Source organism: Struthio camelus, chromosome 27, assembly GCF_040807025.1.
Source record: "Struthio camelus isolate bStrCam1 chromosome 27, bStrCam1.hap1, whole genome shotgun sequence".
NCBI lineage: Eukaryota > Metazoa > Chordata > Aves > Struthioniformes > Struthionidae > Struthio > Struthio camelus.
Window position 1 is genome coordinate 2,946,113 of NC_090968.1, and position 19,473 is coordinate 2,965,585.

The 19,473-nt window shown below is 45.0% G+C and overlaps 1 protein-coding gene across 10 annotated transcripts in view; it reads right to left on the reverse strand.

Moving 5' to 3' along the window:
* Positions 1–19,473, reverse strand: part of AAK1 (AP2 associated kinase 1) — an 80,997-nt gene that overhangs the window by 16,517 nt on the left and 45,007 nt on the right. For 2 of the 10 annotated variants that reach the window (XM_068920666.1, XM_068920665.1), the window contains exons 13-19: positions 17,512–17,741; positions 16,749–16,906; positions 16,236–16,349; positions 14,684–14,779; positions 3,593–3,694; positions 2,141–2,242; positions 948–1,058 (exon numbers count right to left, since the gene is read on the reverse strand). In XM_068920666.1, the coding sequence (XP_068776767.1) occupies positions 948–1,058; positions 2,141–2,242; positions 3,593–3,694; positions 14,684–14,779; positions 16,236–16,349; positions 16,749–16,906; positions 17,512–17,741 (913 nt within the window). The remainder of the gene's footprint in view (positions 1–947; positions 1,059–2,140; positions 2,243–3,592; positions 3,695–14,683; positions 14,780–16,235; positions 16,350–16,748; positions 16,907–17,511; positions 17,742–19,473) is intronic. The other 8 variants (XM_068920661.1, XM_068920668.1, XM_068920662.1 and 5 more) reach the window with 4 other exon arrangements.

Below are 19,473 nucleotides of genomic sequence, written 5' to 3' on the forward strand. Positions count from 1 at the left end.
CAGCTATTCATATATCCTTATACGTCTGTTCAAACTACTCCAGCACCACTACTGCAGCTACGCTGCAGGAAAGGGCCCAGATTCCAGCTGGACACTCTGCAGCTTGGAAAAAGTCACCTGAGCTAGCATCCCAGCTTCCCAGGGTCCTCCACTCTTGCTTGTTAGTGGAAGAGGGAACAGAACCCAGATTACTGTGCAGTACTTCCACATTTTTCCCCAGCTCAGATAGCCACATACTGCAAAGCCTGATCTGCAACTCTTACAAATTACCACACATAGTGGTACTACTACTCTTCTGCAGCTCTGCTTTTTTCTGCTATTGCAAACTATTCTATTTTTCAGTTCAATACCATACTTGGTTTTCTATTCACATTTCCTGCAATGCGATACTGCTGTTTAACTCAAGGGTGCTTTCCTGATAACCTCTAGAAAAAGGAAAATACAGTCTCCAAAACTGAAAGAGTTCAGTCACATGCTATAGACATGAACACTGACAAGAAAAATCCATTGGTTTCAAAGACCTATGACATCAGTAGATAGGATTATCAGGACCCCTTCCAGACTTACTAATGCAGCATAAAAGCAAGTCTTAAAACATACGTGCAAAAGGCAAAACCAAAGTGCATTCATATGCACACCTGAAGATGGACTGCATACATAAAAGCCTACCTTTTTAGCCTACCATATCACTTGGTCTCACAGGAGATACTACCTGTCTTGACAATCCTTGTCTGTATTTACGATCTAGCTGAACACCTTTATCTATCTTCTCCCCTTGGCATTTCAGTGCACATTACAAGTTTCACCATTTTGGGAATAAAACAGTCTGGGAACAAACACAAGTAGAACATGGGTCGGCTCATCTGCTTGCGTAAAGTGGGATCAAATATCAGATAAAGAGCCAGTTCCAGGAGAGGTTAGAAGTTAGAGACAGAGGCACGGTTTACCTTTGTGAGGTTGAGCTGCAAAAGCTACAGGAGCAAACTCATCCAGGAGGTCAGCAGCAGGGTTAGAAAGCAGAGAACAGTCAAGCAAGGAGTCTTCCCCAGTGAGGGAGTCTGAATCCAGGTTAACATCCAAAGGCCGCAAGGTAGCATTAAACAGGACACAAACACCGTTAAGCTCAGATTTGCACATTCTTGTTTCTGTCCGCTTGGTACACAAACAGGCAAAGCGGACACCTTCCCACATCTTCCACTTTTTCTGGTGGGAAACCTTTCTTACTGTTTTGCAATGAGGGTAAAGGGAGTCCCAACACTTGTAGCAATACGTAGCACAGATTCACTGAGGTAACTACTCTCCAAAGCTAAGTATACAACATTGAAATCCCACAGAAGCGATGGTTTAAATTAGCCAGCGGGGCAGGGGAAAAAACATAGCCCTTACTTCTCGTCAAAGCTAGTCTCACCAGAAACGCACGAGCTTCCTCTGGAAGCACAAGGGTTTTACTGCGATAGGTAGCGCCCACGTTACTTTCCAAAGGACAGGACCCACTGGGAAGCAGAAGTGACAAATGTGCTATTTCAGGCACACTGCCATCCTTCAAGACACCTAGGCAGGTAGGATTCTTGGGAAGCAAGCTGTCAGCTATAGACTAAGCTATAGTAACATGCCCTTTAACATAGAGATTAACAGTAACTGGAATTTTAAATATCTGAAAGCTAACTTTCTGCAGGGCCCTGTAACGCCCAGGGCTGCGGGGACTCTCTAGCAAAGCTATTTCTACTGGCTACTACACAACAGACCTCTAAAAAGAGGACAAGTCCCTCTGTAGCAAAAGTTGTCGGATCTAGGCCTTCAGAACGAGGAAGGGACATGAATTGCTAGCTACTAAGCCCCAGCGGAACAGCTCAGTCACTGCTCTGGCACCTACAGGTCTATAACGATGGACTGAATGACTACTACAAGCATGAGTGCATTTCTTTGCGAGGAGAAAGTAACCTTGACATTTAAGGAAACATGCAAGATCCACTTCAAAACACACAAGGGAGTCCAGTTTAAACTGGTGGGAGAGCAGGGAGAGCAGAGAGCAAAGAAGGCACTTTCAAGCAGACAGCACTTTCTGATTTACTATAACATGGTCCCGCAGCCCACAGAGGTACTACACACCCTCGCCCGCCCACCCTCCCATCTCACCAACCTGTTCTGTTGGAAGCAACCGACTCAGTCTGTGACACAAGGCGTTGGGGCAACGGAGCCTCGAGGCCCGGTATGAGACTCTCAACAGCTACATCAGGTTTTCCTTTCCAAACGCGCAAAATATCAGAGCAGAGGAGAAGCCAGAGGTTAGTTTGCAAGACACAGCACAAGTAGGAGCTAACAAGGCAGTTGTCTGAATCCTTTAGTGACCCCTTAATACATCGGTCAGCTATGCTGGCAGAAATGAGAGGCTAAAGTTAGACTGATGCTAATTGAACTGAATTGAAGAGGGAAGAACATAATAGGTTAAAATACTGTGTTTTTGAAGGGGGGGGAGTTGGGGGGTAGGGGGTCTTTTTACATGTGCAAGCCCAATTTGAAATATCCAGAGGCTGAAATAGGAGGTTAATAACGTCTGCTCTGTAGCTAAGCAAAAGGCCCATGGCTGGGTAACTCATTACTCAGCTTTTGCAAGATCCTTCTCCAGAAGGCAGAAAACATTGATCTCTGAGTAGTCCCCTTGCAATAGAAGAAACAGATCATTAAAATACCCGCTGGGCAGCCCTTAACACATTCCAGGTAAGTTCGTAAATACCCAAGATCTGGGATCTTCCCCCCCTCCCCCCTCCCTTTTAAGGGGCCCAGTGGATCAAAGGCTGCAGACCCCACTGAGACATGATAAAGTTTTGGACCTTGACATCTTATTGAAAATACCAATCCTCTACCTTTCCATTCAAAGCTACAAGGTTGCAACCAGCTAGCCAGGGAACCCTGGCTGCCTGGCTGCGACCCAAACCCATAACAGCAGCTGATCACAACTAACTGCAGCCTGTAATTATTAGTCTTTAGTAGAGTCAGGCATTAAGTCAAAACACAATTCTGTAACACTTCGAGCTCTTTATACTGCCTCAGATACTGTTGCGTCTGGGCTCATCACAGCCTACTATGTTTATTCCGATGCTGTGCCCCAAAGCAAAAGCAGTGCTGCCACCCTCGCCCTGCTGAGGGCCAGTAGAGACACGGACAGGCTAAGTGCCTGGGCCATGGTCACACAGGAAGACTTCACCAGAAAGAGTGGGATTTTTTGGCATCTTCTCCTTCAGGCAACAATTAACTCTTCTACCCAAGATCACAAGAACACAAAAGGCTCAACTATGCCATGCATTGCACTAAATCAATATACCTGGAACGTGAGTTAACATCTAAGTCTTCTCTATTCAGATGAGATTCCCACGGGGAAAATGGTCTACCTGTCTCTGCACAACCCATAACTTCCTATCACATTGTGTTTCACCAAAATCAGCTGCTGTTTCCAGAGCCCAGTAGGGTAAACATGCAGAGTTATCAAGTGGAACGAGACATGTCACAAGACATAACGGAGGAGGGTTCCCAAGTGTGCGTGGGTGTGTGGTTTGGTTTTTTTGGTTGTTGTTGTTTTTTGTTTTTTAATTACCATTCACAGCATCTGAGGTGCTACCGAAAGGGTCAGCGAGAGGCAGGATATCAGGGAGCAGAAGCGCAGTCTCAGGAGATTTGAGTCCCTCAATCAGTTTTTCTGGGTTAAGTAGGAAAAGGAAAGAGGAAGGAAGGAAGGAAGGTAGAGAAAAAGCAAAAACACAAACAAAAACAAAACTATGTTAATCAGGTGCTCAACCCAATGTCTCATTGTCTAGTATGTCAGCCTCAGAAAAGCATCTGCATGACTGCGTGTGCAAATACCACCACCACTTACAGAACATCTTGCCACTAAGGTTACTGGAGCATATTGAGACAGGGCAGCTCTTCCCTGGGTGGCCATAGTCATCTAGACCTCTGAGAACCTTCCTCACCCACTGCATGCTGCTCTCCCTAAGAGGTGGTTGCAAAATAGCATGCAGTTCTTTCAATCCTACCCAAAGCAGTAAAGCTTAACAGGTCACCACTCTGACAACCTGACAAAAAAAAACCTTTCCCTCTCACCTTCATATACTGGGACAGTTTTTGTTAGTCTTTGCATAACAAGAAAAGGAAAAGATGATCAGAAGCCCATAATGCTAGAGTTAGGTATGCAATTATTATTAATCTGCTCAAGAATTAAATGCCTAAGATCCCTAACCGCTTAAGCAAAACCAGAAAACATTAAGACACTACAGTGTCAGACACAAGAACCTGCCCTTGGGTTAAAACAGCTGTCTAGTTACCAATTAGTTTAAATATCAGATTTCAAACGAGGTGCGTCATTCGCAGCAGCGCAACTCCTTTGGTTTCCCTTCTCCTTCATACAAAGGCATTTAGGTTACCTGTTCAAAGAGTATCTCAATCAATAATCTAGTGGATGAGCGATTCTGCAGCCATATTAACCGGGTTTCCAATAAGGAGCTTAGTTATTTAGCTTTCACAAGGGTTTCTTCACAGAGCAAGAAGTTAAATAAAGTTTTCAGGATTTGCTAAAAGTAATCGCCTTCAGTAGAACACCACCGGCAAAATTTGCTCCACGTGGACAAATCTGGCCATTTCAGCTTGCTGAGATGACTGCATTTATCATCCAACATTAGCATGTGCTATGGCATGCCACAGCTATGCTTTTACAACACTTTCGCATCTCTACTATTATTGTTTTGAGTTCAAAGTCTGGTAGTAGTATTTACTATTCAAAGAAAGCGTGCTCATAACCGTACAAAAACAGGCTCTGGAATACTGCTGTTTAAAAGACTTATCACAGTGAGAAAGCCAAAGAAAAGCTTAACTTGCATTGTTATGCACATTATAATAGTATCTATCTTCTTCGTTGCCTGATACAAATAAAGTGACCTAGCAGCTTTGGAACTACTTATTCAGAGCAGGACAAATCCTGCTCCCCATGACAAACTTCGCAAACCATGCCCGCTAAGGCAACCCTGAGGGGAAGGCAATCTAAAAAGGGAACTGAGAGGCAGCTGTTACATCAATAAAGGCCTGAAGGTGGTCAACTGAAAGGGAAACCCTGATGGGGACAGCAGCCTTGGACATACTTGAGGTTTTCCCATCCCTACGAGGAAAACCCCATTTTTTAAAGATGAAATTTGCCAAAGAAAATGCACCCCCAACTGCACAGGCATCGTCCTTGGCTTCTCAGCTGCACAAAGCGGGGCTCTTTCCTTGGATGAGCTGGGAGGCTTGGCCAAAACAGAGAAGTAGCGATGCTATCAAAAGCGAGCTAACGGGGACGGCTCCAGCAAAGTAGACAGGAACTGACTGTAGCTGCTGGGAAAACACAACACGAGAGACATCTTGGGGACAAGAAGTCAGGGAACATGCTCAACTCTTTTCCCCAGGAGGGAGGGAAGTGCCAAGATAACAGGTATGCATCCAGAGAACAGTTGATTTAACAGCATTTTAAATCACTTAATCCAGATAGCAAGGCACAGAACACAACCGTGGGAGAAATTATGGATTGGCTCTCAGAGCTGTGCAGTTTCACTTTGGGTTTGGCTCCTACTTTAAGATGAAGCTTGTAGAGTTATAACATGGCATGCGCGTGCATTTTGAATGTATTTACATTTTAGAGATTCAGGCCTAAGATACTCCTTGCAAAGCCCGACTCTTTGAGGGGGCTTGTCTGCCAGTGCCCAGCTCTTCAAGACACTTGAATCAGCCTGTATCTTCAAAAACACATATGCAGTACTGGAAACCTCTCCCTTTATGAGCCCAGTTCCAAGTGTTTTGCTCCTTGAAGTCCCTCTCCTTCAGCCTTACCTATCTGAACAGTCTCCTCCTTTTTCATTACTGCAGACAACTGTGAAACTGTCTCTTGGTTCGGCAGTAAAAAGTTGCGTATTGAGCTCAGTCACACTTTTTTAAACACTTGGAAATCACAACAACAACCACTGTCTTCTTTCCCCTGTGTCTTAGTTTTCCCTCCTGCCCCAAAGCTCAACCCGTTTTATGGGATGCTTTAGACTGTCGGTGGCTCTTGGCTGTATTTTGTTACTTGTCTCATGATATTTCCTTTGTTTCCTTCATCACTTGCTCTGTCAATGCTGTTATGGGTAGCCACCGCATCTCTTGGTGCGTGTTTTAAAAGGAACTCGATCCCTTTTGAGCAAGGCTGAGAAACTCAAAAGCAAAGCTGTCAGGATGAATGGGAAAGCAGACCCCAGACACCTCAGTGGGTTTTAAGGGCTTAGCAGCTAGTTCACCCAATTCCTATTTTGTATTGCATCTTGTACTAATCAGTAGAAACGTGAGCTAAAGTAGAGGAACAGCAGAGTTACTTTAAGCGGTGGGAAACTCATGTTTAACTATGAGCAAAGGAGCTTGAAAAGTTAGCAAAGGCCCAGCAAAATCTATGCTTCTATGTTAGGTAACAGGAATATCCTTTCTACAAGAGTTAGTTTTCTTTAGCACAGCATGCTTATTCAAAAAACACACATGCGCACTAAGGGAAGTTTTTCTGAATCCACATCAGACATTCGTAAGTCCAAGAATGCTACATGCCTTTGCAGTGCCAAGTAAATCCAGCTCCTACGTCTCTGTTCCACCACCACTCCAACTATCAAAGCAGTACCCCAAGGAGGAAACTTTTCATGCACCAGACCGTTTCCCTGCACACGGATATTAGGCAGGTGCAGTTCAACTATATATATGCAGACCTTGAAAGAAAATCAGCCTCTCTTGTGAGACTGAGCTGCAGTTTTGGTCCTCCTACCAGAGGAATTCTCTAGTGGAAGTCTAACTTTCATTTCCAAGAGAAAAGTAGCTTCACCTGCAAGTGAAGTCATGGTTGAGATGGTGAGAAACCAGCAGTGCAAAAGAGGAAAAAAAAGGGGGGGGGATTACCAGTTACCAGTCTCATCTCTGTTACCTGTACAAACACAACCATTGCCAAGTCATGCACATGTGAAGTAATCATCAATCGCAGAACAGACTCCACCAATAAAGCAAACAGCAACGTAGCATGTATCCGCCATTCATGGAGAAGATCATTGCTACAGCCTCGGGTATGGATTTCTTTAAAACACCATGTTCCACCTGCCATTCCCTTAGCAAAAGGTCTTCTACTGGAGGAAAATCAAAAGGGACTTTTTGCTACAACCAGCACCAGACTCCCGTGACTCTCAGGGCACGTGGGCACACAACCACAATCCATACTCTGAAAAGGGTAATGACAGGAAAGAATACTGGTTCTGCAGCAAACACTGTTAACAGCAGCATAACAAACTCTTCCATGCTGCAGTTTCGGGGCCCATAACAGCATGTTTTGTGCACATACAGAGCTCAAAGGCTCAAGCATAACAGGACAAAACAGTCTGCACCAAGCACCACGCTGTTCATTTTAGAGTTTTATAGTATCACAGGTTCTCCTGCCTCAGATCCATTAGACAGATTCAGATTATTCAGACATGAACATACAGGTCCAAGGACAAACAAGGTTAAGAGAATATAATCCAACACAAAGATATTTTCTATCTTGTAGCTCCTGAAGGGGCCTCAAAAAATGGCCTTTATCAAACTCCACCTGGGAAGCACGTGCTTTAACCGATAACCACGCTCCCACATGAGGTTGCCTGTTGGAGATATCCTCTCCCCCAGACAGCCTACTCCAAGTCTGTCAGATGGTTTCCAGGTCACAAGCAAAGTAGGCTTGATTCAGGTTCAGGACCGATCTGACCTTTTGTACTTCATTTCGTCGGGTTTTCCGCTTTGCCCATTTTCATTCCTGACAGGATGGCAGCAAGTTTGCGCAGTGCTTCTGCTGGGGGCTTTGCATCAATTAGTAAGGATATTGGCTGAGTAAGCAAGGTTCATTAGCAAACCTTAAGAAGGTGTCAAAGCTCAAAAGCCTGCAGGAGGGAATAGAAAGTGCTCTATCAACCCTTCCTAGAGCTCAAGCCCCGCTGCATATAGTTGCTTTTTAGGCAAACATTTTACTTTCTTCCCAAGTTTCCAGATCCACACAGTAACAAAATACTGCTTTTTTTTTTTTCTTATCATAGTCAAAAGAAGCAAAACACAACACAAAGAAAGCAAAGCAAGAGTATAACCTATATCTAATAGCTCTCACAGGCCACCCCAAGCAACAGATGTTGGTAGCTTCACAGCCTGGAAAACCAAACCCCTTCTTCAGGGAATGAAAGGGAGCGCTTTTCCTCTGCTTGGCACCAATCTAAAACGGGTGTAATGCCACCCAGCACCAGCAGAATTACTCTGGATTTACATTCCGTGAGAATATTTTGGCCTTTCTCTTCAGATCCTGTTTCTTCAACGCATGCACAAATCAGATACTCGAGATGTACAATTAGTCAATTTGCCCAGACTTTGCACCTGCAATACTGCCACTGCCAAAGACTGTAAGTTGGCATGCTGCGTTTGTACTTGCTGATACCACCCTTGAATGACAAAGTATATGCAGAAAGCATCTTCAAAACAGTTGCAGCTATAAAAATCAAGACACAGGGGGAGTAAACATGTCTTTAGCTAGAGCAGGCTATTAGAAAGAAGCTAATCAAGATTTCCAAGGATTTGCAAGTTAAAAAAAAGGGAGCAAAGGGCAAAAAGAAGAAAAAAACCCACACTATCACACTTTGGTAACACTGAACAATCCAAACGCAACATCTCAAAGCCAAAGATCTCCACCAGCCAGGCACCGCACACGGTAGGAACGTTACTCACTCATGTACTGCGGAGGAAGGGCAAAAAGAAAGATAATTCAATAGAGCACACAGCAGAGTTCTTTTCTTCGGATGTCAACTGAGAAAGAAAGACAAGGTTGTAAAAATCCTGCCAAGTCAACTGTGCTATGAGTGGGAGGGCAAATTACCAAGGTATAGATTAGTCACTCAGGAAAATTTCTTCCTATTGATTCATCAAGTATTAAAGATTAAAGGAAGCCTTCTACATTATTCAGCCTCAGAAGACTTGGACTGATCAAGGGAGGCCAATGGACTGCCAAAGGGAATTGATGTTTTTATATAGCACAGAGAGAACGAAGGAAATACAGCAAGTGACATTCTTTAAAAAACATGATTTTTTTTGTAAAACGCTATAGAGAAGAGTAGGACGTTGAACAGCAGCTCCTTAAGAGATCGAAAGCAAACAATTTAGTTTAACATTAATGAACTCAGAAATATTTGTCAAACAACACAGCTTCCGATCAAAGTCAATCCCAGGCAGAGACAATTCTAGATGCTATTTACACTCAATTAACTGGGGTTCAAGTGATCCATGCACTTAGTTGCTCCAAATCATCAAAACATCTAATTGTACTCAGTTAATAGTACTGCAATTAATTCATCAAGATAGTAAATGAAAAATTCCCTCTCTGCATTTTCCCAGTTCACGATGTAAACAAGTTGCGAATACATAGCCACATGTATATGTGCATGCCTGCAATTACTTCAAGCTCAGTTTACATGTCATCCTGGTACCAATATGAGTTCTTATTAGAATTAAGATTTTGCTTTTAAGATAGACATCCTGACATGGGTCAGTACAGTTATATTTTCAGAATTTATGGGCCGGGGTGGGGGGAGTTATGCTGCTTACAAGCATTTTGATCAAATATTTAAATTGTGCCAAACAATAAAAGGGCCCTACTACGTTAGCGATAATGGCACTATTAAAGCAGCTGAACTTGAGTTTTGACAAGCCTGCGAGTGGCTTGAGTCTTAACTCCAGTTTCCAGGTGCTGGAAGTTGCCAGCATCAGCAATTTGATCTCAGCCTTCCATGATTCCTCCATGTTTCCATTTCTTCAGGTGTTGCAATGGCCTGAAATTCACCTCCAGTTCGGAGCACTGCATTCTTGCAGTGAGAAAGTTTGAAAGAGATAGGAGAAAGTTTGGAAATTCAGTTCCTGAAGGTCACATATTAGGAGACAACAAGGAAAGAAAAAAAAAATCTAGTTTTGCTTAAAACCTCTCATCTCTTCAAGTCAATTACACATTCAGCAAGAACAGATGCCAGGCCCATACATTTCTGATGGCTGGCACCAGAAACATGCCAAGGCTGCGGACACATACTGTTTATTTTGAAATTGCACTGCAAGTTGTGTACTTCCTTAGTCCTGATAAGCATCCTTTCAGGTTTACTAACATGTAAAAATGCAGAAGTCTATGGGCCTCTGAAGGAAACAAAAAGGCAAAAATCACCCATAAAGCGCTACTTAAAAGCCTTAGAGAACTCCAATGTGACAACGACTCTTTAATAAGTAACGCTGTTTGCCTTTTCATCAAAAAATGAGAATCCAGTATGTGCCCAGATGGCACACGTATGCTTTCTTGGCCAAGTTTCCTTCGCCAGCTACTGTCTGCATGTTTATTTAGCTCAGCAGGACGGGGAACTTTCCATTATGGCAAAGACAATGAGCCGTTACTGTCACAGGGGCGGCTGGGTGTTACAAATAACTAGTTACACCAAAGACACACTCGCCTCTCAACTGTAGCTAAGATGTTGAATTACTGCAGGGAATAAACAGTTGTGTACACACGTAAAGAACGACTCCTTTGAACAAGGACAGGGAATGAACGATTGGCTCATTGCGCAGAGACAATATTTTGCCAGGTACTGTTGCAGAGAAGCTGCCAGAACCACCTTGCGTGAACGCGGACTCAGGCCACAAGTAAATCCGTGTGGTGCGGTCCGCAGCACGGGGGAGTTTGCAATGGGGGGGGGGTGCGGAGGAAGCAGAGCCCCCTCTCAACTCACACACCTCAGCGCTGTCGCTCAAGAACTTTTTCCACCTGCTCTGCCAAGGGCCTACACCCACCACCTCATCTCCAACCACTTCTGCAGAAAGGAGATGGAATAAGCCAGGACTGTTGATAGCACAGGGCACTTAGAGAAGAAAAATCATCTGGAAGCGATGGGAGAAAGGGAGAAAGCCACAAACACTCAACAAATTGAAAAGGAATATTTCTGGCAATATTTCATAGGGCATTTCACTGGGCCAACCTGTCAGATATTCAAGAACTTGTTCATCTAAGCAGATGTTTCTAGAGTGAAAAGCATCAGGAAAAGTTTTAAATGCACCCTAACATTGGATGATCGATGAGCGTGGGTTAACACAGCACTTCAGCGCTTTCAGTTTGGGAAGTTAACAACAGACATGGGCTAGGAGCAGAAATATTCACATACTTTGGGCCAAACCGGTGATTAAATACTTCTGGAAAGCAGGTTGTCAGGGCTAGGGCCAAAGCCCGTTCATACCAATGGAAATGAAGTCGGAAGACACAGAAGCCCCATACATACAGGGCATGAAAAATCTACACTTAGATCTACTCACAGAGGGGAAGCCTTAAAGGCAAAAAGAGATCGGCCCTGAAGCTTCATAACTCAGTTTAATTTAAGGCCTCCAGAATACCCCATGCAAAATTTCGCTTCCCATAATAGCGTGAGCTGAACTTATACTGATGGATATTAAGTAGCCACACGCAGCAGAAAAATTAACATTCTGATCAAATACTCCATTAGGATCAATCAGCAGTGAAGCCTGCAATAAGCTTATTAAGAACTCGGCTCATTTTCCTACACAGGCGCAAAGAAAAAACGTTTTTAGCATGAATATTTAATTTTCCCTTATTTTAAGGGACATTTTGCCATACTTTTACACCTTTCTTGCCAGCTCCTCTTACCAGTTACATTTCCATTAGCCATTGCAGCCACTGTGTGCAGCTGGAACATACTAAGAGGGAAGAACGTACCAAAACCCATCCTACTTCCACTTGATTATCGTTCAGAGTTAATATCACTGCCTTCTATTAGAAACCATGTCACCTGTTCTCTAGGACCACCCTTAAGGGAAAGAGGTTATCTATAACAAATTAAGCAAGTAAAAACACGACCTCCTCTAGGAGGTCACACATTTCCAACACCACGATCCGCAGAAATAGCGCAGTCGGCTAGAAACTAGTGTCCAAGGTTTGTCTTTGCTGTACTACACAGAGCTGAGAACGTGATCTTGCTAAATCTAGATGTGAACAGTCATACTTAAAGCAGGATCTGTTGGCTGTGCTCCCCTGGAAGAGTGCTCCTCCACATGAACATATTTAGGCCGTCTGGGGATGCGTCCCGTGGCTATCTGTACTGTGGTAAGCATGCAGAGGAAGGGTGGGAAGGCACAAGGTGGTCTCCAGCCAGCATTCAAGTGAGGCCACCTGCACCCTCAGGGGCCAGCAGACAGCACATTTGTGGCTCAAGCCAAAAAAATAAATAAATAAATAAAGAAGCTGAGCTCCCAGCCAGACCCTCAACTGTCACAGGTTTAGAGCACAGAGCCCAGACAAAACTGGCTCTGTATGGCAAATAAGGAAAATACCAAATAAAAGCTTCAGTCATGCCTGTAGCAAAAGCCTCACTGAACAGAACTGCTCTTGTAACCAAGGGGTACAGGCTCATGCTTTTACTCCTGAAAGGACTATCCCCACTCAAAGTCTAAAAAAAAAAAAAAAGACAGAGGTAAAATGTTTTCAAAGCAATGGGATTTGCTACCAGGATCTCCTCAGAAATAAAAATATCCCAAACAGAAAGCAATTACTTAACAAGCATTCAAACGCACATTCAGCTGTTTCAGCAAAAAACTAAGGTAGTCTGGAAACATGCAATCAGAGACGCTATATGCTAGGAGGCCTAAGTCAATGCCAGCTCTGCTGACCCAAGGGGCACAGTTAAAAGAACACCTTTCACACACAATTCAGCTCACGCCTTGCGTCCGAGTCCTCTCTGCCGGCTGCGGGGATGTTTCAGTGGCAGGCACACAGCGCAGGTAACGCAGACACAAAAGAACAAAGAGGACTCTGTTCTGCATGACAGACACACACAGATCAAAAATCCAAATCCAGGATTATCATCTTGGCTGTTGACTCTATAAGCACAGACAACCCCTCTCACTTTTCAAAACCAAGGATAAGCCTGTAGCTCTAGCCCTTGGAAACATTCATGAGCCTCTGGCCTGATCAGATTTTATAGGATAAATAAATAAATAAAATCAGAGGGCCATCACTGCAGGCATCTGCAGGGAACCGACAAAAGCAGATGCTGTGGATGCCCTTGCCCCCAACTTTGCCCACATAGAAGCAGATCCACAGACCTTAATAGGACCAGCCACATGCAGGCAATGAGATTAGCAAAAGAAGGTTTAGCACCTGCCTGTAAAGGTACACCACCAGTCCGGGGCAGATCTGCGGGATGAGCAACTTAGCACCACCACAACTGCGGACAACTGCTACTCCGATTATTTGTACCCAAGGGCAGGCGTGAAAGGCCATTTCTCCGCAGTGATTTCTGTGCTATGAAGAATCTCAGAGCTTCTGCAGCTAAGGCTGTCACCGCTCCTTACTATGGCTGTGCTGTATTAAAATTCAACAGGCAATAAGAAAAGCAACTGGCTCAGTGTGTAACCATTTGTGTTGAGCACACTGGCAGAGAACTGACAGTAGTCTGGGCTGGCAGACTTCCGAGCTAGAAAAGTCAGTGCTTCCAACAGCACTCAGGGGAAAAACAACAGCGCAGAATGATCTACCTCCTTTAGGTCCTTATCAAATTATGCCTGCACAGGTCAGCTCCTGCATAGCGCTCGCGCAGGGGAGAAAGACTGTCAGTAAGTTCCGTCTCATAACAAAGTGTGTGCAGCCAGAATTTCCCCAACTGCAACCTTTGCGTGAAATCTCTTTCCACCTGTAACACATTTCTCAAGCTCTTTGAGCCTCAATCAGAATGGAGGAAGTTCCACACAACTCTGGAAAAAAGATTAGACTTTTCTTTTTCCTGAATTGCTAAACTTTCCCTGGACAGATGCTCTCTTTATGAGCACATGGGCTTGCAGTTTAGGTCCTCTATAGTCAAACTGCCAGTGACTCCACAGCTTGAACAGAGGACAAAGGCGAGACACTTGTCTTCTGGGGCTAACATGAAGGAACCTGTCACACACACGTTCACCACAGGGCTTAGAGAAACTCCAAGATAAAACATGCCCATATTCCAAATCCCACTGATGTGCAAATAAGCTCCTAAGCACTTACATAATCTTGTGCTAAAAAGTGCTGGCTGCTGCAGTCAGAAACGCGCACACGGAAGAGACATTTAAGTAGCACTGCAAAATAAACGGAAAAAACTACCAACTGCGAGAAGAAATTTTGCCAAATCAGAAAAAGGTTACATGTAACTTTTGCTTCACATGAAGCATAGATTTGCAACAGAGCTAGGAAGCCAAAAGAAACACTGACTCTTATGGGAAAGAAAGATTAGCAGCAACAACGGAAACTACAATTTCAAAGCTGGAAGCCAATTTGGAAGTGGCTTAGGTGAGTGCAGATAATTATCCAGTTATTATTTTTAGCTTTGAATACTGTACCTTTAAAGACATCAGTATTATTAGCATTAGAGACAACCTGATAACTCAAAGGGCTGCCATGAGAGCTAAGAGCTCTTTTGTGCTTGGAGCTGTTTGCACCACTACGCAGAGCCTGCCAGTGCCTAGCACTATTGACAAGGGCCCAGGATTTCAGGTGTGCCTAGAGATAAAACTGGAAGATTAAGAACACAAAACAATCCCCTCACCCCCCGCGCCCATAAACCTCAGTTTCAGTTACCTGGTGCGTCGGATAATGGGAGAGGAATGAAAGGATCAGGCACAGTCAGAAGAGGAGGGCTAGTGTCCAAACTCAGAATGTCTTTAGTTTTTTCAGCTGGATAACCAGGAAGAGATAGGGCAGAGTGAAACAAAAGAGAGAAGAGCAGAAAACATCAAGCAGAAAAAATCAGCACTGAGACACTGCTCAATATTAAAGAGTTCAAGCCATGGCCTGGGAAGAACACCACACACGCACACTTGGGACAAGCTTACACCACTAGGGAAAGAGACAGAAACCCACGCAGCTCTCCAACGCAATCTTTAACCCATAGATCTCAAAACATCCCTTGAAAGGGAAGTACCATTATTATATTTTACAGCAGCACAAAAGGTCAAATGCCTTGAAAAAGGACAGACAGCAGGTCAGCCTCCACACTTGGGGGGAGGAGGGGGGGGAGAGACCATCCAAAATGAAATGTATGTGAAACGTATGGCCTCTTGCACCAGACGGGCTTAGAACTATACCTGTAGCTCATATCTAAGCAAAAAAGAAAAGGAAAAGGGCTAGAAACACCCGTCCCAGTGCTACAACTGAGAGAATTTGAGGCACCTTTCTAAATAGCCCAGACCTCAGGGCAAGAGAGTCAAGGAGCAAGTCTTAAAGACAACAACTAAAAGAACTGAACCTGCTACAGTGTGCAGAAAGTCCAGAATGTATGGACACTTCTCAGGCTTCACAGCAGCCACCTTACAGCGGCTGAATCTGGAGCTGCTGCTGCTCACCATCTCTCCTAACAGCCGATTGAACAACATAAACAGTTCACACAGCACTGAACAGCTGGACAAAGTCACAAAGTAACTCCCTAGAGAACTCTTGCATCATCTATTTCATCTGCTTAACTCTCAGGTAAGAGCCAACAATACCAAGCTCAGTTATAAGCTCCTCTAAATCTCCTATTATAAATAGAAATAAGCGTAAATGGATTTGTCACTTCTTGCCTTGCAAAAGGCTTCTTCAGTCTCTTCCCAGGATGCCTCTCTACAAGGGTTGATATGCTTAATGAGGAAGCATCGCCAGACAGTTGCAGTTTTCACTGGTAAGAATGGCTGCCTAAGATGGGGAGAGGATTATTTACACTTAGGGCTGCTGCTGGCAGTTTTCCAGGTCTTCACTGCATTCAGTGAGAACCCCTGATGCTGAAGAACTACAAACAAGCAGCAGCACTCAGATTTTTCAGCACAGAAGGGGCTGCTTAGGGTAGAACCTCGGTACCCAGGTGCCAAAGGAGAGACCAGACAGGGTCACACACACACACACACACACACACACACACACGTACAAACATACATAGAGGCGTCTGCAATAAAGTTCCTTATACCAGCCAAGGACTTTTGGTCTGTGGAAGCCAGGCTCCACAGCCAGTACAAAACTTCTTGCCTTCACCGTTTACAAGTCAATTTGGAGTTTGTATCAGTTTTATCTTCCTTCCAAAAAGGCTATGACAAGAGTCACTTCTTGCCTGCTGTGCTTGTTGAGGACATAGCCCTCTAAGATACACTCACAAACTCACCTGATCCAGCGGTGAAGGAAGAGCCAAACGCATCTGCCTGGGGTGCGGCTGAAGCTGGCTGGAAACCTGGAATCAGGTTCTCTGTGGAACTGCCCGTCTTTTCCGGAGCTTTCCCTGAAAGATCAGGTGCAGATTTAGGGGAGAGGCTTCCATTCTGAAGGTTGTTTACTTACCTATACTTTTAGGGCACTATCTCAGGACATGACTTATGTCCCTCCCTGCAAATCATAATTTGTAGAAGTTGCAGATGTAGAAGCTACAGCTTAAACTCTGCTTCAACAAGCTGATCAGGGCCACCTTAAAAGCAATGAATACCACTCCCTTTGAGGATACTGCTCATTTAATTGCAGTCTCTCAGCAAGGAGGGCAGGGACAGAGAAAAGGGGAGACTGGAAGGATTTAGCTCTTACAGGCACAGTTGACCATGACAGCATGGCAGCACCCAGCATCATCATTCCACACCCCCTTCTTCTTTGATAGCAGGCTGGTATTAAACCCTCTCCATGAACCTACCATCACCCAGCTTTGCAAAGTCCTTGTTCAGCAGCTCCTCAGCTGTGAGCTTGGAGAAGTTGTCATCATCAAACGGATTCCACGTGGAGACATCGGGCGGGTTATACACGTTCTGCTGTGAGGTCCTTGGGGAACCCGAGGGTGTAGTGGAAGCAGACCTGGACACGATCATCCCCAACAAAAGAGTCACCAGTAACTATGAACTGCATTATAATCACTTCCTTCTTAAAACACTTAGCCCAAGTTGTTGTACTTCACACACCCAAAAGGCTGGGACCAGCTAGCCTTATCTGCTCGTAATCGTGCCTGAGCATCCTGCTGATGCCAGGAATTTAGTTTAGTAAACATCCCATTTGAAACAATTTTATGCAATGTCTATGCGGAGGATTCTTGCCTGTAGACACTATAAACATGACGTAGCAAGTTCTCCTGAGAAAGAACTGGTGCTACGCAGCAAGCACGAAGCAGGCACCAGGGCTGCTGGTGGAACAGCTGAAATAAGACCGGCACTTGACCGGCACATTAGGGGAGCTCAGTTTGCTTGATATTTTGGGAGAGCAGAAACACTCAGGACGACTTCTGCCCTTGGGCAGCTTCCAGCTACTTCCTGCCAAGCCCCAAACTGCGGTCATAGGGAGACAAAGGCTCACTTACACCAGTTTGCTGCCGACCTTCGCCTCAGAGCTCGGCATAGGAAGCATCCAAAAAGTTTTATCTACCCCTTCCCTCCGCACCCTTTGCCATCAAGCAAACAGCCACCTACTTGGACTTGTTGAGACTGGCTTCAGCAGCAGCTGCCTGCAGGAGCTGGGTAGACTTGCTGGCTGGAACCCCAAAAACAGCGCTGTGTGTCACATCGCTCAGAATCCTCCTGTGTCCTGCACGCTGCGTCTTGGGCGACGACGGAGGGGTGAGAGAGCCCAGCTTCTGCCCCTGCACAGCTGCGGGGGGTGTGGTTTGAGGTTTTTGCTGTTGCCTTATTTGCGCCTGCATCTAGGAGAAAAAGCAAAATGGTAGGTCCTTGTTGGTGAACAACAGCCACGCTGAAAGAACGGCTACGATCTGGGGAACTGATCTCAGAGTCGCAGATCAAGGATAGCCTGGAGAAAAAATTAGAGAGTCACTGATCTAGAGTATTTTCGCATTACTACAATTGCGGAAATGGAAACAATCTCCCCTTTCTATGGTGGGGGCTGGAGGCAATGCTTCTATTAATGGTTTTTTTTGTTTTGTTTTTTGTTTGTTTTTTGTTTTTTTAAGGCCAACTGGTCTCAGCAACTTGCTCAAGGGTAAAGGTTGAGAGTCAGCGCAGCACTAAAAAAGAAAACAGATTAGAGCATGCAGGGATTCTGTCATACGGACACACGGATTGCAGCAAGCTGAAGAGCAGCGCCTCTTCCGGTGGCCGCTGGGTCATTGAGGTCAAATCCCTAGTGGGGTACAGGGCTTCCACAGAAATCTAGTGCAGGAGTTTGGGCTTTGCTTTCTCCAGAGGCGAGAAAACGGAAAGCCCTTGAGAATTCAATCGGCAGTCGCTTCACGTTGTCCATGTAACCATAGCACAGCCCTACTGTCAGCAGATGTAGGAGCAGAACCCAGCTCCCAAAGATCACAGGCTAGAACTTAGCCCTATACTCTGCAAACCAAGAGGTCACAACCCCAAGCAGCGTGAGCCAGGGCAGTCAAACCTGACCAACAGGAAGTTCAGTAGAAAGTCTACTGTTCCTGCTGGTACGCGATGGCTTAGCCCAGCAAAAGGCAGGCTTCTGACCAGGAAGACACATCAGCTAAACAAACAGATCTGTTAAGCAGCAACAAACCCCACAGCCTCCTCTTCTGCAGTCCCAAGAAGGGCGGGGAGGGGGGTGGACAGGGAGGGAGGCAGACACCCTACCCATACCCACCCAATAAAAAAACCCGTAACAGGTTAAGGAGCAGAGATGGCATTTCCATGGGGTGGTGCTGGTTCTCTCATTTCTTTCTACAGTGACACATACACAGCTCAGCTAAGGAAAAGAAGACCAAGCAAAACAGGGAACTTAATTTCATAGGGAAAAAGGACTATAGGAGAAAGAGTTGTCATTTCAAAGCTTGGGGGGGGGGGGGGAAGCATTTTTGGTTTAAGCATGTGCCAAGAGAGCCCAACTACAAACCTTTCAGGAACATCAAGGTACTTCTCAAATCGATTTTATTCTCCCTCAACAACTCAGTCTTCGTTGAATTCACAGACATACCCATAGATACTCAAGATACTATTTTCTAGTGTTAAACAACAGCATCACTTGGGGTTGATGTGATTAAAAAAAAAAATACATTTATCAGTCAATAGGATGTCATAATCCTTTTTAAATCCAAGTGATAACTGGAACAACCAGAATGCTAAGAGCAGAAAGCTGCGCGCTCCATCTCCACTGCCTGAACACTTCTATCCTGCCTCTGTTCCCTGCTCAGTATCATCCCAGGCCATTTTCGCCCAGGAAAGAGAGCTGGAAGACTCGGGACCGCCTAGGAGGGGGATCGGAAAAAGGTTATATCCCCAGTGTGATGTGTAACCACAGCTGGGCAAGGCAAACAAGAGGTCAGCTGCTTTGCTTTCCACCCTGCTGAAAAGCAAGCTGACCTGACTGCTTCTGATGCACCCACCTTGCACCTCGCTATGTAGGTCACTGCAGAATGGTACATTCGGTGCTGAGGAATAAAAGGGCTGTGCTGAAACCTCCACAAA